The 23,720-nt window shown below is 36.3% G+C and overlaps 1 protein-coding gene across 3 annotated transcripts in view; it reads left to right on the top strand.

The window, feature by feature from the left end:
• Ptpn4 (protein tyrosine phosphatase non-receptor type 4) overlaps window positions 1–22,202 on the top strand; it is a 159,819-nt gene extending 137,617 nt beyond the window's left edge. For all 3 annotated transcript variants that reach the window (XM_052200080.1, XM_052200078.1, XM_052200079.1), the window contains 2 exons: window positions 7,483–7,618; window positions 17,591–22,202. In XM_052200080.1, the coding sequence (XP_052056040.1) occupies window positions 7,483–7,618; window positions 17,591–17,677 (223 nt within the window). In that variant the 3' untranslated portion in view covers window positions 17,678–22,202. The remainder of the gene's footprint in view (window positions 1–7,482; window positions 7,619–17,590) is intronic.
• Window positions 22,203–23,720: the final 1,518 nt, after the last annotated feature.

Below are 23,720 nucleotides of genomic sequence, written 5' to 3'. Positions count from 1 at the left end.
GATCCAAAATGTCATCTTTCTTTTTACCACTGGCTTTCCTGTGGATTTTTTCCTCTACCTTACTTTTAGTGGTAATGTCTTAGGTTATATGAGACCTTTCCCCAAAAGTGTTAAAATAAGAAAACAAAACAAGATTTTTATGTTTTTATTTTTTAATTATCTTTCTATGTTTAGCTGGTTTTGTTTTCCATTATTCAGCAAGCTTTTTCTTTTCTTTTTAATCTGTTTTTTCTCCTCTTATTTTAATATTTTTTATTTGTTAATTTGACATCATACATCCCAATTCCACTCATCTCATCCTTCCATATCTGCACTCTGCCCTTGCAACCTTCTCCCCAAAACAATACAAAATAAAAACATCTCACTGTGGAAGCTGCAGCAGGTCACACAGTATACCCTTTTCCCAGACAGCTTTACTTGCAAATGTTTATTGCAATGAGTCACTGGGTTCAAGGCCTCTGGCTTCTGCTATGCCATCAGTACTGGGTCCTTGCCTGGATATGCTTGGGTGTCCTTTTATTGCCCTGTGTCGGGGGAGATCCTGCAGCTTTGCACTGTAGGACCTGCCCTTCCCATACTCCAGTGTGTGAGTTAGTCAGCACCCCAGCCCTCCTGTTTTCCTCCTCCGTGTTATACCTTATCTTTATTCTTCTTTTTCCTTTACTTAACATTGTTTCTTGTGTCTTTGTTTTCTCTCCTCTCCTATTTTCTTTCTTTATCCCGCTCATTACTACTTCCACCTTTGCTATAAATGATTTTTAACTTCAGAGTATACTTAACATTTGTTTTGCTATTTTTTTCTTCTTTGGTCATTGGGGGTGTGTTATAGAGTTTAATCAATTGAACTATGTTTCTATATCGCATTCAGTGGAGGTTACCAATTTCATCTCCCTGAGTGATATTGGGGGCTTACCCTGCAAGAATACCCTGCTAGCGCTGGCCAGTGGCGCACGCGGATTTCTGAGTTCAAGGCCAGCCTGGTCTACAGAGTGAGTTCCAGGACAGCCAGGGCTATACAGAGAAACCATGTCTGGGGGGGGGGGGGGGGGGAGACAAATCCAAAAAAAAAAAAAGGAATAGCCTGGTAGGTAGGAAGATTCCCAAATAAAAGTTGAAGAAAATCCACACCAACAGAGGCACAAATTAGGACACAGAGAAATACTCCTTGGTTACTATTTTAAACATACTAAGACGGGAAATATGTTGGAAGAATTCAAACATTTTCCTGTAAAAATCATTAGAGACACTAAGGAAAATACAACCAAGCAGATGAATGATCTAAGAATTCCACATGGGGACATGGGACGAAATCTGGCAGCATAGAGGAGAAAGTAAGCAAGTGGAGAGAAAAGTTAGTTTGCACATAAATAAGAAGTTAGTCAAGGAAATTGAGATTTACAAAAAACAAATAGAAATGTTAGAATGAAAACTTTGGTAGAGCAAAGTTTTAATAAGTATAGAAAGTAGACTTCATCACCGATGGACTAGACCAAGCAGCAACAATAAAAGAACATCAGGACTGTGGACAAGGCTGAAGAACATAGTGGTTCAAAAGCAAGCAAACAAAAAATCACAACCACAGTTTTCAAAAACTGTAAGATATGATCAAGAGTCAGAATCTAGGAATCTGGGGTGGAAAGATATGGAAGCTCACCTAGAAAATCTATTCAATGAACGTATAGCAGTCTTAAAATCTAGGGAAGAAAGGAACATCTAAGGCCAGGAGGTATTTAGAACCCCAAATTATATGACCAGGGAAGAACCTCTCCATAGTACGGTATATTCAAGATGCCAATGTATAAAAACACAACAATATTAAAAACTGTAGGAGAACAAGGCATAAGGGAACATACCTTGGTGCAAAGGTAGTAGGATCTTTGATGTTCAGGACAGCCAGTACTACCTGGTGAACTTCTTTTCCAAAGAAGACAAACACTGTAAGAGAAAAGACAGAAACTCACTTACTGACTGGAGAGATGACTCATCAGTCAAGAACACTGGCTGCTCTTGCAGAAGGCCTGGCTTTGATTCCCGGAACACACATGGGAGCACATAACTGTCTTTAAGTATAGTTCCAAGGCATTTGATGCCCTCTTCTATCTTCCTTGGGCAAGCGATGCATGTGGTGCACATATATAACTGTAGGCAAAACACTTAAACACATAACATGGTTGAGTAGTAAATTGTTGAGGGGGGGGGAATACATCAGATCTTACAATAGAAATTTTTGTTTTGTTTTGTTTTGTTTTTTCTTTTTTTATTCGATATAATTTTTATTTACATTTCAAATGATTTCCCCTTTTCTGGCCCCCCACTCTCTGAAAGTCCCATAAGCCCCCTTCCCTCCCCGTTCTCCCACCCACCACTTCCCACTTCCCTGTTCTGGTGAATAAGAAGTTAGTCAAGGAAATTGAGATATACTGCTACACTGAGTCATTACAGAACAAGGCCACTCCTCCGTTCTTCTTGTACCTCATTTAATGTGTGGATTATGTTTTGAGTATTCCAGTTTTCTAGGTTAATATCCACTTATTAGTGAGTGCATACCATGATTGATCTTTTGAGACTGGGTTACCTCATTTAGTATGATGTTCTCCAGCTCCATCCATTTGCCTAAGAATTTCATGAATTCATTGTTTCTAATGGCTGAATAGTACTCCATTGTGTAGATATACCACATTTTTTGTATCCATTCTTCTGTTGAGGGATACCTGGGTTTTTTTCCAACTTCTGGCAATTATAAATAGGGCTGCTATGAACATAGTGGAGCATGTATCCTTACTACATGGTGGGGAATCCTCTGGGTATATGCCCAGGAGTGGTATAGCAGGATCTTCCAGAAGTGAGGTGCCCAGTTTTCTGAGGAACCGCCAGACTGATTTCCAGAGTGATTGTACCAATTTGCAACCCCACCAGCAGTGGAGGAGTGTTCCTCTTTCTCCACATCCTCGCCAACACCTGCTGTCTCCTGAGTTTTTAATCTTAGCCATTCTGACTGGTGTAAGGTGAAATCTCAGGGAGGTCAGCATGCAGAAGAATGCGAATTGATCCACCCTTGTCTCCTTGTACTAAGCTCAACTCCAAATGGATCAAGGACCTACAAATAAACCTAGACACTCTGAAGCTAATAGAAAAGAAACTGGGGACGACCCTTGAAGCCATCGATCGGTACAGGGGGAAAGTTTCTGAACAGATCACCAACAGTGTATGCTCTAAGATCAAGAATTGACAAATGGGACCTCATAAAATTACAAAGTTTCTATAAGGCAAAGGACACCATCAAAAGGACAAATCGGCAACCAACAAATTGGGAAAAGATCTTCACCAACCCTATATCCAATAGAGGGCTAATATCCAATATATACAAAGAACTCAAGAAGTTAGACCCCAGAAAACCAAATAACCCTATTAAAAATGAGGTACAGAGTTAACAAAGAATTTTCACCTGAAGAACTTCGGATGGCGGAGAAGCATCTTAAAAAATGCTCAACTTCATTAGTCATTAGGGAAATGCAAATCAAAACAACCCTGAGATTACAATAGAAATTTTAAAGGCCAGAAAAGCATGGAATATTGTATCTCAAGTCCTGAAGGTGAAAAGCGAATAAAACTGCTCTATTCAACAAAGCTACCTTTTAATAGAACATAAGAACATAAGGACATTTCAACACTAAAACAGTTCATGGCCACTAAGCATTGCAAAAGATACAGAAAGGCAACCAAAACACAGGGCAGTAGGAACAATTGAGAGCACAGGATAGAGTTAATTTCATGAGAGGACTAAATAAGCAAAGGATACTTAAACCCATCATATCATGATTAGCAAAGTAAGTCAGTGAAATTCCTAATGTAGATAGAGAAGAAGCAAAAGCAAACATTAACCAACCAAAACAACAATCAGCAAAATTATAGGAGAAAAGAAGGGAAAGAATGAAATGGGAAGGGAAGAAAAAAGAAAAAGAAAAGATAGAAGAACTGTGACCTCAACATAATAAAGTTTACAGTAAACCTGTAACCAATATTATACCAAATGCAGAAAAACTGAATACATTTTCTCCACAGTCGGAAACTAGACAATTCACACATTCAATATAGTGCTCTATGGTTGATTCAGTATAATGTTGAAATCTTACCTAGAATAATAAGGGAAGAAAATGAAAATATAAATAATGAAGGAAAAATTAAATTATCCTATTTTCTGGTCATGTGATATGATTTTTTGAAAGACCCTACAGACTCCATACAAAAACTCTTAATTCTGAATAACACTTTTAACAAAGTAGCAAGATTAAAAGAAAAAAAATCATAAACAAATATAGGTAGCTTTCATATAGATCAGTAACAAACTTACCAACAAAGAATTCAGTAGGGAAGTTCATTCACAGTAGCCTTAATAAAGTACCTAGGAATAAACATAATTAAGGCCATTAATAAAAAATAAAAATGCTAAAAGTAATTGAAGATACGCTATGATTATTGTAAAATAGCTGTGTTACTAAAAGAAATTTACAGAGTTTTTATTTCAACATTTAGTGTTGAAATTTATAATCTTTTGTCAAAATTCTAGTGACATTTTCCATAACTGGAACAGAAAATCCTAAAACTCACATGAAAGCAAAAAAGACCCCAAATAACCAAGACAAACAAAAAAAAAACCCATCATAATCAGAGAGTATCATAATACATGATCTAAAATTATAGTGTATAGCTGTAGTGACAAGACACAGTAGGATTCTGCATGAACAGTCACAACCAGTGTCTAGAGAAATAGACCCAGAAGTGAATGTACACAGTTGCATCTACTATTTACAAGTGTTGACAACATACTTTTTACTTGGGTAGTGTTGATCTTTTGATAATCACTGATTATTCTTCAACCCCAACTGATTAGTAACAGCCAATTTTTAATTAAAAATAGGTTAATAGCTCCATAGACTGCTTTCAAGGACCCAAAACTTTCCTCTGAAACTTCACAAGCTAGGCCTCTGTTATCTCTGTTACTCTCAGCATGATTTTCTTACAACTCAGTAAGCTCCAAGCCCTCCACCTTTCTCTCACAAGACATCCCAAAGCATAGAAACCGCACAGGCAGGTCCATCACAGTAAGGCTTCACTCTCAGCACCAGTTTGATTTTCTTTTGCTGTGAGAAAACACTGATCAGAAGCAACAGAATTTATTTTATTTTATGTCCATGATGGAGGTAAGTCAGGGCAGGACTCACAGCAGGATTCTGGAGACAGAAGCGGAAGAACCATCACATGGTTACTCACTTACTCCTCCTGACTTGCTAAGTTACTTTTCTTAAATAGCATAGGCACACCTGCCAAGGGTTGTCACTACCCACAGTAGTCTGGGTCCTCCTATATCAATCAGCAGTTAACACCCCCCAAGCCCATAGGCCAAACTGATGGAGTCAGTTCTTCAATTGAAGTTTCTTCCCAAGCGACTAGTTCATATTGAGTTGTCAGAAAGTAACCAGATACATGTATATTGGAGAATAGACAACCTCCTCAACAGAAGGTGCTGAAAAATTTAGATGTCTGCTTTTAAAAGAATGAAGCTACACTTATACCTCTCATGCAGAAACCGTTATATAAGACTTGAGAACCAGAAACATTTAGAGGAAAGTATGGGTAAAGCATTTGATGATAGCAGCTGGAATTTTCTGAAAGAGTGTAATAGCGCTGGAGTAATGGCAAGAACCGACAAATAGAATTGGATCACATTTTAAAGCTACTGCTCAATGAAAGAACTAATCAGCAGAATGAAGAGATGCTGCTTGCCAACAGGAAATCTGACAAGATTATTATGTAGACAGAACAAAACAATATATCCACTTAGTAAATAGGGAAATAAGTTGAACTAACAGTCCTCAAAAGAAGAAATACAAATAACCAATGAATATATGGAAAAAGGTTCAACATCCTTTAGGTATCAGGGAAATGAAAATCAAAACTTGGGTTTGGTTATTCTATCTCCTTCCACTCGGAATGGCTATCCTCAAAATAGCTAAGAAATTATGGCAAGGATACTGGGAATATGAATTGCTATAGTCTGTGAAAAATCAGTTTGTAGGTTCCTTGAATATTGAACTATCTGTGACCCAGCTATTCTATAGTTTAATATATACTTGAACCACTGATGCCAGGTCAATATATCACAGATATGCTTATATTTTATTATTATTTTATCAATATATTATTATATGTACATTAGTATATTTATTATTGCTATACTGTTTATAATAGACCAGATATGGAACCAGCCTAGATGCCCATCAATGGATAGATGGACAAGGATTGTCGTGCATATGTACAATGAATTCAGGGTAAATCGTAAAGGGTGCCATTTATAAGAAAGTTGATAGAACTATAGATTATATAAATTAAAGTAAGTCAGGTTCAGAAATACATGGGGTTTTTGTGTTGGTGGATATTAAATGAGGGGAAATACATAAGGCACACAAGTAAGAAGGGGCAAGAAGAAAAGGAATGGAAGGGAAGGAGGAAAGTTATGTTTTCTCTCATAGAGGATCTAGATTTAAATGTACACATATTTAAATATCCATGTATGATATAAAAGCAAAAAGGGGACAATGGTGGGAGGGGAGTGCAGGAGGGGAAGTACCATGTCATGCAGGGAAAATGTCATGAAATCCATCATTTTGTATGCTAACCAAGTCCAGTGTCAGGGCTGGAGGGATGATGGCTCAGTGCTTAAGAAAATTGTTTCTCATTCTGAGCACCAGGGTTCAGGACCCAGTACTCACATGGTAGCTAACAACCCACTAAAGCTCCCATTGCTGGGAATGTCACCTTGGCCTCTGGGGGCACTAGGCACTGGCACATGGTACACTTACATACATGCAGGCAAAACACTTATACACATGAAATAATTTTAAAAAATAAAATGAGATGCAATGTCAAGAAGGTGAGATGTAGCCGGGCGGTGGTGGCGCACACCTGTAATCCCAGCGCTCTGGGAGGCAGAGGCAGGCGGATTTCTGAGTTCAAGGCCAGCCTGGTCTACAGAGTGAGTTCCAGGACAGCCAGGGCTAAACAGAGAAACCCTGTCTCGAAAAAACCAAATCCAAAAAACCAAGAAGGTGAGATGTATGCATCTTTATATTATAGATATCTTCAGTAGCTATTATAGTCATGTTTTAGGTTATACTTTTTTTTTAAGTATCTCAATGATAAATTTGATATAATTTAACTTTGTTTAAAACATTAACTTATATAAGTTGCAAAAAACAGAATTGTCTTTTATGGCTTTGTTAATGATTTATTTTACATTTGTTACTTCGCATTTTAAAATGGATTTAAAATATTAAACAGTTGACTTGCTAGTTTTATGAAATAAAACCTTAAAATGAAATTGTTTTTCTTTATTGTGACTCGATACTTTGATATTTCTTCAGAAAAGCCACAAATTTAGCAACTGTACCACTAAAACTTTGCATGTCTATCATCCTTTTTCAGTGCTGGAATTGGAAGGACTGGGGTTCTTATTACTATGGAAACTGCCATGTGTCTCATTGAATGCAATCAGCCAGTTTATCCACTAGACATTGTCAGAACAATGAGAGATCAAAGAGCCATGATGATCCAAACCCCTGTGAGTACTGGGCTTCCCATGCACCTCTGCTTCCTAGCCCCGGGGATCAGGGTGCTAGTCTGTGGGCTGTATCTTTTTTCTTGTATACAAATGTGCATGTAGATCATAGGGTCCTGCTATGTAGCCCAGGTTGACCTAGAACTCATGTATCCCAGGCTGGGCTCCAACTCCTCAACCTCCTGCCTTAGCCTCCTGACAAGGATGTGCCTCAAGTCTGCCCCTAAATTATACCTTTACCGTTTTAATTCCTACTCAGAGATTATTAGTATAATAGTCAATAGCTCTTGCCATGTTCATTTTGTGTGTGTGCCATATCTGTCTGCTTTTCATGGTGCAACGAGTGAGTGAAGTTGCAGCAGACACCTGTGGCTTACAGTGTTTACAGTATCTGGCCTTTTACACAAACAGCGTTGTCAGCATGCATATAGCCTAGCATAGTAACTCCTGAGTGCTTTGCTACATGGACAGGCCCTGGTCTTGATTGCTTAGTCAGGAGGAAGCTGTTTGAGAGGAACCCTAACCTGGAGGTCTGCGTAGTGCTTTGTTCAGGGCAACAGCTGCTCTAGAAAGCCTTCCCTTTTCCTAAGAACTTAAATTGCATAACAGTGACAAAATTCCTAGAAATTAAGTTACTTATTATATTCTCCACTGACTTTAAATTTGCCTCAGTAATCAAAAGAATCAGAAAATTTTGGAACTAGTGTTAAGATGGCTTTTGTATTGATTAAACCAGAGAAAATATTGGCATTGTTAGTGGCAACAAGATGTCTAGATGCTTGCTGGCCTAACTACTCTAAAAAATATCCTTCATTTTCTAAGCTTCTAAGCTTCTAAATGACAAAATTTCACACTTACTGAAAAGTTAACATTGTAATAAAAACGTTATAAATTCCCAACATTTGCCTACTAGTTTTATTTGTACAGCTACTCACTTTCCCATTATTTAATGCAAATCTTGGATGACATAAATATTTCAGAGAAGATAATTTCCTTTTAAAAATACTAGTATCTCACTTAAATGTAATTATAATTTCTTAATTTACCAAATAATGTTCAAATTTCCAGTTTCATAAAAAAGCTCATTTTTTCAATTTTAGAACTTTATTGAAATACAATTCACATGCCACAAATCTATTCTTCTAAAGTGTTACTTCAGTGGTTTTTAGTATGTCATAGAGAAAAGTCATCATCTCATTTTCAGAATACTTTTATCATCCTATAAAAGAAATTCCATTCTTGTTAAGCATTAATTCCCATTTTTCCAGTTACTTTCAACTATCCATTAGCCCCAGGCTGTGCAAAACTGGACGCGTTAATGTATAATCCTATGTGTATCAGTACTTCATTCCTTTGCCTGCTGAATAATGTGTCAGTATATGGCTCTAGTACATTTTGTATATTTGTCTATAGACTCATGAATATATGGATTGTTCCTGGTCTATGATTGGTTGCTCTTCCATGAACACTTATGTTACTTTTTTTTGGGGGGGGGGGTTGGGGATACACAGGAGGAAGATCATTGGGATTGGGTCAGTGAGCTAGGACACATTTGACTACTGAGCTATATCCTCAGCTAAAGACAAAATTTTACATTTCAGTAGTGAAATACAAGGGTTACTTTATTTTATTTTTTTATTTTTGTTTTTTTTGTTTTTTTTTGTTTGTTTGTTTGTTTTTTTTGTTTTTTTGTTTTTTTTTTGGTTTTTGAGACAGGGTTTCTCTGTGTAGTCCTGGCTGTCCTGGAACTTACTCTGTTGACCAGGCTGGCCTCGAACTCAGAAATCCGCCTGCCTCTGCTTCCCAAGTGCTGGGATTACAGGTGTGCACCACCACACCTGGCTTTATTTTATTTTTTTAATTGTTTTAGGTTTTGTTTTTGTTTTTCGTTTTTCAAGACAGGGTTTCTCTGTGTAGCTCTGGCTGTCCTGGAACTCACTCTGTAGACCAGGCTGGCCTCGAACTCAGAAATCCACCTGCTTCTGCCTCCCAAGTGCTGGAATTAAAGGTATGTGCCATCACTGCCTGGCTCCATTTTCTTAACATCTTCAAAATGTACCTTGTTTAAGAGAGATTTTTTTTTAAATATGGATATGAAGTATTATTGCAACTGATTTGCATTTTCTTAATAGTGATGTCAGTATCTTCTGTAAAATTTTATTTTGTTCATTTTGTTGTCAGATTTATATTTTCTAGATACAAATATTTTATGAAATCTCTATTTCATTCTCTTTTCATTTTATTTTCTTTTTGAGAATGTTCCCATTTATTTAGTGTGTGCTACATGTGTGTGAGTGGGTATATGGCATGCAGGGGCTCGCCTGGGAAAGTCAGAGGTCTGCTTACAAAAGTAGGTCTCTGTGTCTTCTCTGTGAGCCCCAGGGACCATGCTTGGGTTACCAGGCTGGGCAGCGAGCACTTTAACCACCAAGCATCTCGTTTGCTGGCCTTGTGTGCTTCTTTTGTTGTTTTGTTCTTCACTTTATTTGTTTTTTTCTTAATAATATCATTTAAGACCCAAATATTGAGTTAGGAATGTAATTTACTAGTAGAGCACATGTGAGACCTTGGTTTCAATCCATAGCTCCATATAACTAAATAACTCAAATGTTTTTAAATTTAATGAAGTCTGGTCTATCTTTTTATTTTTCATTGTAGGTCTCCTTGGTTAAGTTTTTTCTTAGATATTTTATGTTCTTTAAAGCTCCTGTGAATAGGGTTATACACATGATCTCTTTCTCATCGTGTTTGTTGTTGCATAGAAAGACTCTTGATTTTTATAACTAGAGCTATATTGTCACTTTGCTGAAATAGTTTGTTTCCAGAAATAATCTGGTGGAATTTTGGGGATCTCTTATGTAATAGAATATTTCTTATGTACAAGAAGCGGCAGCAGCAGTTTGTCTCGTGTATTCCTTTGATTTTCTTCCCTTGCCTCATTGTTCCAGCAAGTGCTTTCAGCGCTGTTTTGAAAAGAGGCGGGAATAACGGATAGCTCTAACCATTCCTGATTTTAATGCACTTGCTTCAGCGCTTTCTCTGTGTAGAGTAATGTAGGCTGTGGGTTTATTATTTATAGCCTTTATTATTTTGAGGTATGTTCTTTCCAGTCCTACTCTCTGTAGTGTTTTATCATGAAAACATGTTGGTTTTGTCAAAGGCTTTTTCTACATCCTTTGAGGTGATGATATGATTTTTCTCTTTAAGTTCATTCATGTGATATATTGCATCTGTTCACTTACAGATGTTCAACCATCCAGGCATCAAAGGGTAAAGCCAATTTGGCCGTGGTCATGAATATTTTTGATATATATCTGTAGTCAGTTTGCAAATATTTTATTGAGGATTTTTTTATTCATGTTGATAATGGCCTGTAGTTTTCATCATCATCATTAAAATAATACTGAATTTTGAAAGTGTTCCTTTCTTTTTTCTCTTTTTTCTTTTCTTTTTTCTTTTTCTTTGAGTTTTAGAAGTATTGGCTGTAAATATCTAAAAATCTAGTAGAAATCTGCTATCAATGTATCTGGTCCTGGGATTTTTTTTCATCTGAAGAATTTTTATTACTGTTTTTAATGCCTTTATTTGTTATAGGTCTTTTTAGATTGTTAAATCTTTTCTTTGCTCAACTTCGGTGTCTTGTATAACTGTAGAAATTTGTGTATTTTTTTTTTATATTTTCAATGTAATAATTTATAGGTTTTTAAATTATTCCTTTATAATAATCTGAATTTTTGGTATCTCTTTAATGTTTTTCTCTCCATTTCTTATTCTGTTTATTGTTATTCCTCTCTTTCTTTTGCTTAGTTGGCTAGTTGTTTGTCTTCTTAAAGAACCAGCTCTTAGATCTATTGATTCCTTGAATTTGTTTCAATTTCATGAATTTTTATGTTCTGATTTTTATTATTTCTGACCATATTCAGAATTTGAATTTTTATTTTTGTTTATCCAAATTTGTAAGTTGCACATTATTAGTCATTAATCAGGCTTTTTTGTTTGTTTGGTTGGTTGGTTGTTTTGGTGCTTTCTCTGATTTTTAAGTGTGGTTATTATTGTTAGAATAATTTTTGGCCGGGTTGTGGTAGTGCACGCCTTTAATCCCAGCACTTGGAGGCAGAGGCAGGCTGATTTCTGAGTTCAAGGCCAGCCTGGTCTACAGAGTGAGTTCCAGGACAGCCAGGGCTACACAGAGAAACCCTGTCTTGAAAAAAACAAAAAACAACAACAACAAAAAAAAAAACAAAACCAAAAGAATAATTTTAAGTTTCATTACATAATACAAGGAGTTATTTTAGTCTTATGAATTTGTTAAGATTTGTTTTGTGTTCCAGAATGGTCTGTTTTTGAGAGGTTCCATAGGCTCAGAGTAGAATGTATATTCTTCAGTGATGGTGGTATATTCTGTAGTTCTCTGTTAAGCCCATTTGATACATGTTATTTAATTCTAATGTTTCTTTGTTTATTTTTTTACCAGATGGCCTGTCTATTAGAGAAAGTATATTCAACTCACCAAATATTAATGAGTTGATATTAATCTGTGTGTTTAATTCTGTTAGTACACGTTTTATGAATTTGGATGCAGCACAGTTTGGTGCAGTTATGTGTAAGACTATAATGACTTCTTGGTTAATTGTCCCAGTTGTTAGAATAAGGTGTCCTTCATGTCTTCTGATTAGTTTTGTCAGATATTAGGCCTGCAGTGCCACTTGCTTGGAATATTTTTTTTTGTTCTTTTACTTTAAAGCAGTATTTATAAAGCTAAGGTGAATTTCTTATAGAAAACAAAAGATGGATTTTATGTCTTTTAATTGGAGAGTTGAGGCCACTAACATTTAAACTTGTTATTGAAAGGTGTGTATTGATGGCAGACACTTATTTTGCTATTTGCATTGTACCTGTACTTCAGTAATTATAGCTTCCTAATAATTATTGTCCTGTTCTAAGTGTTGTTTTCAGTATTCTCTATAGGCTGCTTTGTTGGACACACATTTTTCTTGCCTACTTGTGTTTTGGAAAGTTTTTCTTTCTCCAGCTATAGCATGTTGTTTTGCTGGGTACATTACTCTAAGTTTGTATCCATGGTCTTTTAGAGCTTAGAATATATCATTCTAGGCTCTTCTGCTTTTCAAATTTTCCTCTGAAATGTTAACTATTATTCTGATATATTTGACTTGTGAGGACCTACCTACCTACTTACCTACCTTCCTTGTTTCCTTCCTTCCTTTCTTCCTTCTTTCCTTCCTACCTTCCTTCCTTCCTTTTTTCCTTTCTTCCTACCTTCCTTCCTTCCTTCCCATCTTTCTTTCAGTCTTTTTTTTTTTACAGCTTTCTGTACTTTTTCTTTGTTCTTTCTATCCATTCAATTTGTGGTGGGGCCTTCTGACTTTTCTAATTGAGTTATTGAATTTTTCAAGTCTATCTTCATTTCAGCTTAAGTTTTCTTCAATATTTTTCTATATTGAAATTCAGTCTGCAAACCCTATAGTCTTCATCATTTCATTGAGCCTTATGCTTGTATTTTCTTGGGCATCATTTAGGCTTTTCTTTGTTCATTTGATTTTCTCTTTGAGTTTATTCTAAGTTCACTGAACTATTTTATCTTTTTAAAATTTGAACCTTTTGATGAAGTTTATGATTGTAACTTCTCTGTCCTGGGGTTCATCTAGGTAATTCTCATTAGAAATTATAGGATTGGTAATAAGTCTGCTGGATTTTGTCTTGGGTTTTCATTTTTTATGATAAGACCTGGGCTTGTGGAATTTTTACTCTTTGTATGTCTGATGTGGACCCAGGACACTTTGCCTAGAGATTGGCTATGGTAAAAGTACACTTGGGGGTTGGGCTGGTATGCAGAAGACTAGAAACACTGTGTGAGGGCTCAGAAGACTAGGTGTCAGACTTGGGAGGTGCTGGTAAGGTGGGCTCTGGCACAGAGGTTTGCTCTGGCCTGGGGGCTGGGTATGGCTCAGGTGGGGTCAAGTTGGATATTCAAGGTTATTTTGGGTTTTTCCCCTTTTTATTGTGACAAAATACACATAACAAAATTTTCCATTTTGTCCTCACTTCGGCAGCACATATACTAAAATTTTTCATTTTAACCATTTTATGTATGCATTTTAGTAGTATTAAGTATATGTAGATTGTTGTAGAACTAACTTTATGACCTCTTTTTTTATACCATTAAAAAAAGTTCTTCATATCCCTTCTAAGTCTCTAGTTACCTCTAGTCTACTGTTTATTTCAGAATTTGATGTGTCATATAAGTAGAGTCATGCTACTTATGTATTTCTGACTGCTTTTGTTCAGATGGTCAGTATTCTCACAGATCATCATTTTGGTAACCATGTCAGAATCTGGCTTCTCTTCAAGGCTAAACCATATTACATTCTTTTCTATACTAGATTTTGTGTAATAATTCTTCCATCAGTGGACATGTTGCTATTTCTAGCTTTTTACTATTCTGAATAACACTACTATGATGAAGGTTATATAGAATGTCTCTTTGAGACTGCAGTTTGATTTCCTTCAGATCTGTACCCACATGGAAGCCATTAACAATTATAATGCTTGTTTTTATAGTTTATTTGAAATTGATGTTCAAATAATGGCCTGCACACTTTTATTAGTTTATGTCTAAATTCTAAATTTTTATAATTAAGAAACTGCTTCTTGTTCTTTTGGGGGGTATTTTGGTTTTTTTTTCAATTAACTTAATAAACAATACTTGTGCTATATCATTTGCAAGAGTCTCAGATGGTTCAGTTTATATTCTCAAGATAGTGTTCTTTGTACTTCCTCAGAGTGGCAGATGGATCTGTAGGCTAGAGCAGTTTAGATGGAAATTCTTTCCTCAAGATGCACATAATGTTTGATTATCTTTCTTTTTGTGATGTTAGCACTCCTTGGGTGAACAGTACGGCCATTCATTGGGTGTAGAGTGATGGCATTCTGTTTGTTCTTTGATTTTTACTGTTTACTAGGTTGTTCTCAAGTCCATGTTTTCCTTGTATAAATGTTATATATACTTTTTATTGAATATAATCTTCATTTACATTTCAAATGCTAAAACCTTTCCCTGTTTTCCCCCTCCACAAAAAGCACCAACCCCTCCTTCCACCATCTGCCTCCATGTTTATGCCCCCCCACCCTACCCACTCCCACCTCCACCCCTCCTCAATTTCCCTTTCCTGGGGCCTCTATTGAGCCTTCATAGGACCAAGGACCTCTCCTCTCACTGATGCCCGACAAGGGCACATTTTTGGCTGGAACCATGTGTACCCCTTGATTGATGATGGTTTAGTCCCTGGGAGTTTTGGGCATCTGGGTGACTGACCTCATTGTTCTTCCCATGGAGCTGTAAACCCCTTCAGCTCCTCCGGTTTGCCCTCCAACTCCTCTATTGGGGACCCTACTCCCAGTCCAATGGTTGGCTGCCAGCTTCTGCCAAGCATCTGTAAAGCTCTGGCAGGGCCCCTCTGGAGACAACCATGACATGCTCCTTTCGGTATGCAGTTCTTGTCGTCCATAATAGTGTCCAGGTTTGGTGACTGGTTATATGATGAATCCCCAGGTAGGGCAGACTTTGGGTGGCCTTTGCTTCAGTTTCTGCTCCACACTTTGTCTCCATTATTGTTCCTGTATTTTGTTCCCTTTCTTAAAGGAATCAAAGCACCCCCATTTCAGTACTCCTCCTTCTTGAGCTTCCTATGGTCTGTGAAGTGTAACTTGTTTATTTTGAGCTTTTGGGCTAACATCCACTTATCAGTGAGTGCATACCATGTGTGTTCTTTTGTGATTGGGTTACCTCACTCAGGATGACACTTTCTAGTTCCATCCATTTGCCTAAGAATTTCATGAATTAATTGTTTTTAATAGCTGAATAGTACTCCATTGTGTAAATATACCACAATTTTTGTATCCATTCCTCTGTTGAAGGACATCTGGGTTCTTTCCAGCTTCTGGCTATTATAAATAAGGCTGCTATGAAAATAGTGGAGCATGTGTCCTTAGTACATGTAGGAGCACTTTCTGGGTATATGCCCAGGAGTAGTACAGCTGTAGTACTATGTCTAATTTTCTGAGGAACCGGGAAACTGATTTCCAGAGTGGTTTTACCAGCTTGCAGTGCCACCAGCAGTGGAGGAATGTTCCTCTTTCTCCACATCCTTTCCATCATCCACTGTTCCCTGAGTTTTTGATCTTAGCCATTCTGACCAGTGTGAGGTGGAATCTCAGTGTTGTTTTGATTTGCATTTTCCTGATAACTAAGGATGCTGAACATTTCTTTACGTTCTTCACAGCTATTCGAGTTTCCCCAGTTGAGAATCCTGTTTAGCTCTGTACCCCACTTTTTTGTTTTGTTTTGTTTTGTTTTGTTTTTTTGGTTTTTTGGATTTGGTCTTTTCGAGACAAGGTTTCTCTGTATAGCCCTGGCTGTCCTGGAACTCACTCTGTAGACCAGACTGGCCTCGACTCAGAAATCCACCTGCCTCTGCCCCCCAGAGTGCTGAGATTAAAGGCGTGCCCGCTTGTACCCCATTTTTAATAGGGTTATTTGACTCTCTGGAGTCTAACTTCTTGAATTCTTTGTATACATTTCAGATTAGCCCTCTATTGGATGTAGTATTGGTAAAGATCTTTTCCCAATTTGTTGGTTGCTGTTTTGTCCTATTGACCGTGTCCTTTGCCTTACACCTTTTATCTCTCATTTTTAATATTGTTTTATGTGATACAGGGAGACAAAGACAGGTTGATGTGCCAAGTGTATGTGAGGAGGATATAGGTAGTCGTTGTCACTCTACTTGATTCTTTACAGAGAAAAGGTCTCTCACTGTACCCTGTGCTGAGCTGGCAGCAATCCTAATGATCTGTCTGCCCAGACACACTGCGTTTACAGCAGGGCCAGAAATGCCCAGCTTTTTGTTTTGTTTTGTTTTGTTTTGTTTTGTTTTTTTAGCATGGACGACAGAACTATAAATCTAAGTGCTCATGCTTGGTCAACAAGATGCTCATCTGCTGTGCCCTTTCCCCTGCCCTTCCTTGCCCATTTTTGGTTGTATGGGTTTTTATTTTGCCTTGTCTTCTTGAAACAGGCTGTTCTGGTATTCATTGGGTTTTTTTGTTGTTGTTGTTTGGTTGGTTGGGTTTTTTTTTGTTGTTTTTTTTGTTGTTTTTTTTTTGTTTTTTTTTTTTTTTGATTTTGGTTTTTTCGAGACAGGGTTTCTCTGTGTAGCCCTGGCTGTCCTGGAACTCACTCTGTAGACCAGGCTGGCCTCGAACTAAGAAATCCGCCTGGCTCTGCCTCCCAGAGTGCTGGGATTACAGGTGTGTGCCACCACCGCCCGGCTGTTCTGGTATTCATTATGAAGATTATGCTGGTTTTGAACTTATGGAACTCTTGCTTTAGTTTTCTAAGTGTTAGTATATCCGTTAACCTCTCTACCTAACACTCCTTGCTTGTTTTCACTTATCAGAATAGTCTGTCACTTATCATGCTACATGCGCCTTTAATCCTAGCACTCAGGACTGAGCAATAGGAGGATCTCTGTGAGTTTAAGGACAACCTTATCTGCATAGCAAATTGATGGCAACTTAAATGGTTTCCACTTTTTTATTTTAAAGAAGTAAATATATATTTTTAGGGTTTTTTCTAGTTTATCTTTTGAATTGAATTTTCTGTAAATAAGAATGTTCCAAAAGTAAAATAATATTATTTTGTTAGATACTTTCAAATTTCTCATTTATAGTTTCAGTATTTTAACATTCCTATCAGTAGTGTCTTGGGTTTTGCCAACAAAGTATTATGTGAGAGTTTTTTATTTTTTCTCTTAACTTTTTACCCATTGGTAAAAACTTCTAAACTCTGTTCTGTTTCACTTTTCAAGTTTTTTAATAAGTAAGACAAATGAGATGTTAGTTTTTGATTTTCTGGACTTTGTTGTAGTGATTCTGTTTTTTTCTACTTGTGTTTTTCAGAGTCAATACAGATTTGTATGTGAAGCTATTTTGAAAGTTTATGAAGAAGGCTTTGTAAAACCATTAACAACATCTTCAAATAAATAAGAAAACAAAAAGATTGGAATAAGTACTGGGAAACTGATTTTGTTACGTTCACTGTGCCATAATACTGCTTGCAGGAAATGGCCTCTCACACAAAACGTGAAGAACTCAAAAAGACTTGGAGAACTTCAGCACTACTGCACTTTATGTTTTAAAACGTCACTCAAAACCTATTGCTCACATGGTTGACTATTTTGTGCTTTTCTCTGAACAAATAGTGGAAACCGAAAAGTTCAGAGTAATTTATAGAATTTTGAGGTGTTGATGTGTAGTCCCCTCTGGTAGAATTGCCACAGATAAGGCTCAGAATTCTCATCTCTGTTACACACCTGTACCTTGAAAGCAAAATGGAGTAAACATCAGGAGTCTGCTCTGGTCTTTTCCAGTGTTTCATGGACTTACTCTACTGATTACCAGATTTTATTTTTCAAATGTTAGCAATACCATTCTCAACATTAGCCAGTACACTGCCTGTGGATGCAGCACATCTTCCCTGGCATCCCAGTAGGGACCTGCTGTTGAGAAGAACATTGGAACTTGCTGTTCCCAGGAAATGCTGCACAGTGTCCATTTACCAGCATCTTATAGAAATAACTATGAATCTATGGATTTTCTTGGATTTAATAATGTAACTTATATTTATCATAAGGTTGGCTTATTCCAAATCATGTGATTTCACATTCTTGATGTAAAGGAATGCATGCATCGTGTCTTAACCCCTTAAGTGCCTTGAGATATCTTTGTCTAATGAAAAGGCACTCATTTGACCCCATAGGAGGTATGTATGTATACTGTACATTCTTATAATTTTATGAATTTTTAATACATTTACAGTGTTTTAAAAAAACCAGCTTCTTATGTTGAGTGTTATACAAAGAAAGGTAAGGGCGTTCTGTTTCTCTCAGTGCTTGCTTGTACTTTGCCATAAAAGCCAGGATCTCTGCTGAGAGTGTATCTGCTGCTATAGAATTGTTCACAATCTGTACATTCCTTTACTGAGAGACAGGGGTTAAAGGTTAGCAGCTTAACTTAAAGAGAGGGTTTATTCTTCAAATTTCATATTTACTTTATCCTAAGTTAAAAAATGTTGTTTAACATGTACACTAGAGGTAAATATATTGGTACTCTAAGTTATGGTGACAAAGTTATTTAGTGTGGCCCTGAAGCCTCCTCCTAGCTCATCTAAGGCTGGCTTCACACTGCTCTTGTCATTGGGATTCTTTAGACAAGGGATTAAACAACTCTAGACTTTCTCTAAATGTGACCCTCCACAATAGTAAAATGCCAGTTTCCTTGTCGTTGTAGCCTATATATGCCTCTTAAATTATAAGCACGGCAGTGAGTCCTTCTTGATGGAAGATCCAGCTCCCATTACAGATGTGTATGTTTTCCTTGTTTTAAGTCTTTGGAGACAGATTTAAAATTGCCCAACTTAATGTGAGAACTTGTTCACTTTTTCACATGTTATTTTACATGGATGTGGTTAAAATAGGCACATTTGCTAGTGGTTTCAGATTACTTCTGTAGTCTTGATAAAACATAGGTTCCAATGATAGATATTTTGGAATGTTATTTAGTTGGGGGAATGATATACATTTAAAAATCTTTAGTAAAACATACATTATTATTTCACATATTCGGAACCCATAGTAGTAAAATTCAGAAGTTAAGCTTCTAAATATTAATTACCAGGGTACCAAATAAATTGTCACTTAAAAATATTTCTTGTCTTATTTTTTTAAAGAAAGAAATAAACATAATCTTTAAATCAAACAGAAGTCCCCCTATTCTGATTTCACATGCAAGACAATATAAGTTAGACAATGAACTATAATTTTGCTTACACATTCCATTCCAGAGACAAATGTAATTTAGGCTGGTAGGATATCATTGCAAGTTAAAAAGGGAATAAAGTTATTTTATTTCATTGGTGGATTTTAGCCTAAATTTTAAATCTTGCCATGTGGATAGAGGGTGACAACCATAGACCGAAAGAGAAAACCTGTATAGAAGGGCAGAAGGGCAGTGTCATGATTCATTTGCTCTTTAATATAAATAAAGCTTTGGGAACATCTCTGTAGTTAGCACTGTTATTGGCAGAGAGTATTGCTGCCTTTTAAGTCATCAGTGCTTGTTTTTACGTTATAAGGGTAGAATTAAATTTGAATTTTCCATAGCAATTTCTTCTTTGAGAACTATGCTCCATTAGTATTTTACATGTGAAAATAGCCCTTAGGACATTTATTAGGCTCTTAAGCTAAATTTAGCCTTTACAAATCGTTAATCTGGGTATGCTAATTAAACTTTCCTAGTTACCTAACTTGTAACACTGTCCTTTAAGCATCTCATCAGCTTATTAATCTAAATAGATTTCTAGAAATAATGCTAGTTTTCATATGCTAAGTAGTGCTACACTCCATACATATTGATGTAATATTGTGTAACAAAAACCAAATTTCTTGAATCAAACTACTTTTCCATTTCACTCGCCACCCTTAAGTCCACACCCCGACAAACTCAAGAAAGAATGTGTGTCTTCTGACAAGTGAGAAGTCAGTATTGGTGAGTCAGGGCTTTTGTACATGCTAAAAGGAAATGTGACAAAATTCCCCCTGTAAATTCACATGGCTTTTCTGCTTCTGTTATTGGGCATTTGGTTTTGTCAGCACTGCCAAGATGCTCTGTAGTAATCTTTTAATGTAGACTTTGCATTTACAAAAAGAATAGGTTGTGATCCATTCATTCAAAAGTGAGGCAGAATAAACAGCCCAAGGAAAGCTTGTGTGTATCTTGCTGGGCCGAGGAATTGGGAAAGGGCAGTGATTGATCATTCTGACTTAAGAATAAAGGTAACAGTGTATGAAAATTGAACAGTGTATTGAAAATGTAGTTATGCTGAGCCATTAGGACAGTTGCTTGAAAGTTTTGGGTACTACTGTATGTGCCTTCATAGAGAAAGATCAGTGCATTGATTTGTGGACTTCCTAAAGACATGCCCACAGACTGAATGGACTTTTAACCACGGGGTTGTTTATATATCTTGGCAGGTCTGACCAAATCTAAGGAGTTATTTGAGAAAAAAAAAATCTCTTGTCTCACTAGAAGTAGTACTTAATTTGAGAGCTAAAAATATGAAAAATTCTGTTCATTCTCTATGTCCTTGTTATTATAGGAAGGACCACAGGCCCAGCAATTAATTTAGAAGAATCTGATTATCTTCAAACTTTCTAATTCTCAATTTAGTGTTGCTGTACTGGACTATAACTTCAGTAAATTGTGAATACGATAAATTCTTGTAAAGTTTATCTATTTCTACTTGGGAAGCATGCTGTGTTGTCACTTTGAACCTGTGACACTTTAGAAGTTTGAAAGGAGAGTTCAAAAGTGATGCCAATTAGGACTTGGACTCAGTTTACTAGTACTTCCCTAACAGGTTAGCATAAGCTGTTGTAAAGTATTTAGGCTGATACATATGCAGTATAAAACTGAACTGCAAGTAGGAAAGCATTTTTAAAGCATTTTTAAAACATAGAACTGAGATTTAGAACTAATACCTACCTACAAAATAATATATTCATGTGAACATGTGATAAAATGGAAATATAGCTTGTTTAGCAGAAAGAGAAGGAAACTTGAACTTATAGCATTATGCTATCTAATGTCTGTGTTTTGAATATTTAAAATATTTGATGGTAAAGTTGCCAAAGTAGTTTTGAATTCATGTAAGTTGTTTATACTACAACAATGTGGGATATGTTTACAGGCTCTTTATAGTACTTACTTTGTAGTTCTGATGAAGTTTGGAGTTTGCATTTAAGTCATTTATAGTAAATATATGATGATAAATATTTGCTGGAATAAATGTCTCAGTAAAATAGCAAAACCTATCTAAGTAATCCCACAGTTGCTTTCCTACAAGGTGCTGTGTCCAGAAAGCAAGTACTTTGTGTTACCATTGCTCACACCCACCCACCCACATGTGCACCAGACGACCAACTGCCATTCCTAGAACCATGTGGTGCTTCCTCCAAGTCAAACAGCTGTGTTATTATAATTAAGGGGATTGGATTTGTCAACTATCAGAATTACTAATCTATCAACAGATAATTGTGTCTCAATGTGATCACAAATTGTAGCAACTTTTATGAGATTCTTAGAGAATTATATACATGCAAAGAAATTTATGTAATCTTAAAACCTTTTGAGGGCTAATTGCTAATAGATAATTTCATCATTTTTTAAGAGTAAAAGAAATCAATCCCAGAATTATATGTTTTGGGTTCTGCTTTTTACCACAATTCTTATTTTGCATGGATTTCATTTACTCTTAGTAGTTACTATATTTCTCTATGTTAACAGAAACAACCTATATATTCTAGCCCGCAATTACTTGATTTTTATGCCTTACTGAATTCTTTTGAGTAGATAACATAGTTATTTTCTGTTTCCATATACCAATGTGCTGCTGCTTATTTACATTTTTATACTATGGTATACTGTTGATTTCTAAACTCTTTTTTTTTTTTTTTAGTCCTCCAAAGGTAAATGGGCAGCCATTAGTCATAGCTGCTTAACAGCAGCCCATCTGTATTGCTTAGGTATGCCTCAGTGTATAAACAAGAACACCATCTGCAGAAAAGGATTAGCAATAGTGCAAGTTAAAAACTACATTGTTAAGGAAGAGTTCAAACATGTAACGTCCTGGAGCCTTGTACAGTTTCCAGGATAAGGATGAAAAAGAAAACCTTGTTAAGGTCATAAAAGTTTCAATTAAACACTGTAGAGTTTTCCTATTATTATGTAAATGATATACAGAAAATATTTTTCTATGATCAGAAGGTTAAAACTGTTAACTTTAATTTCATTGCTTAAAAGGGATAAAATAATATTTGTATGTCTTTCATGCTGTAAAGAAAATGAATGTAACTTTTAAATGTTAGAGTTGCTACTTGATTCTGTGTTTTAGAAAAGAAATCTGCAAAGGGTTGAAAAGAAGAGTATTACAAGTCATTATGTAAAATGTAATGTTGGAAGAAATGGAATTTCATTATGAGCAGTCACTATCAAATCATATTTCAGATACAGTGCAAATTCATTTTCACATTGCTTTGTTATATTTCTAGAAATGTTTCTTAAGATTGTATATACTGTTTTAGTGTAAAGTAATTGATTTCTACACTTGTTAGACTTAGTATGCTGCTGCATGAGTCTACCATGGAGGAAAGTTCCCAAGTTTCATCAATGTCAAAGCCACCAGTAGGGGCATCATTGTGAGAATGTGAAACCCATGCCTAAGAGCCACTGCAGTAACTATGTGCAGAGGCTTCTGACTGTGCTAGTGCGGTTCCCTTTGTATCTTCAAAGACATGGATAGTAAAACTACTGGGCCTAACTCTCCTGACATGTAACAGTGGTGGCTTGTATGCTTACAACTTTATTCAACTGAGTGAGGACTCTTTAAACCAGGTCCCGTAGGTGTGAGTGATTTGTTCAATAGCTTCCTTAAATCTAGTATTTACCAGTTATTCAATTTGATGAAAATTGGGAATTCATTGTTTTGACACTTTTCTAGCCATCCATACTACTTTTAACTCATCATGATGTACCCTGAACAACCAAAAAGTGATCCATGGTTAGTGTCAGCTATCCTCTACCCCAGAAGTTACAAAGTTTCGCACTGCTAAATAACTGATGACTTAGAAGTTGCATGTTAAATAGAGTCACTGCCAATGATCATCAAGGAGATAGCTTTCTTTAACCTTTGACCCAGATAGTTGCTGCTTCCTGGTTTCCCTAGATGTACTATAATCTGGTGTGTGTCTTCATATCCACTATAGTCACAATTGGGCCTAGTTTACCCTTTAAAATTTTTTGTTTTCCACTCTTATAGTATTCCAGTTATTTGCCTTCCTGGGGAAGGAAAATTCAACTCAATTCTGTGATTCTCTGGATTCATTTTGCCCAGTTTTCCAGTAAGTTAGCAAGATTCCTCATTCCTGAATCCTGTAGAGTAGGTCCTTTTTCAGTGCTAAAATTGTTTTCAAAT

The sequence above is a fragment of the Apodemus sylvaticus genome, chromosome 12, assembly GCF_947179515.1.
Source record: "Apodemus sylvaticus chromosome 12, mApoSyl1.1, whole genome shotgun sequence".
In the NCBI taxonomy this organism is placed as follows: domain Eukaryota; kingdom Metazoa; phylum Chordata; class Mammalia; order Rodentia; family Muridae; genus Apodemus; species Apodemus sylvaticus.
The sequence above is the reverse complement of the archived record's forward strand: the minus strand, read 5'-3'. Positions and strand labels throughout refer to the sequence as shown.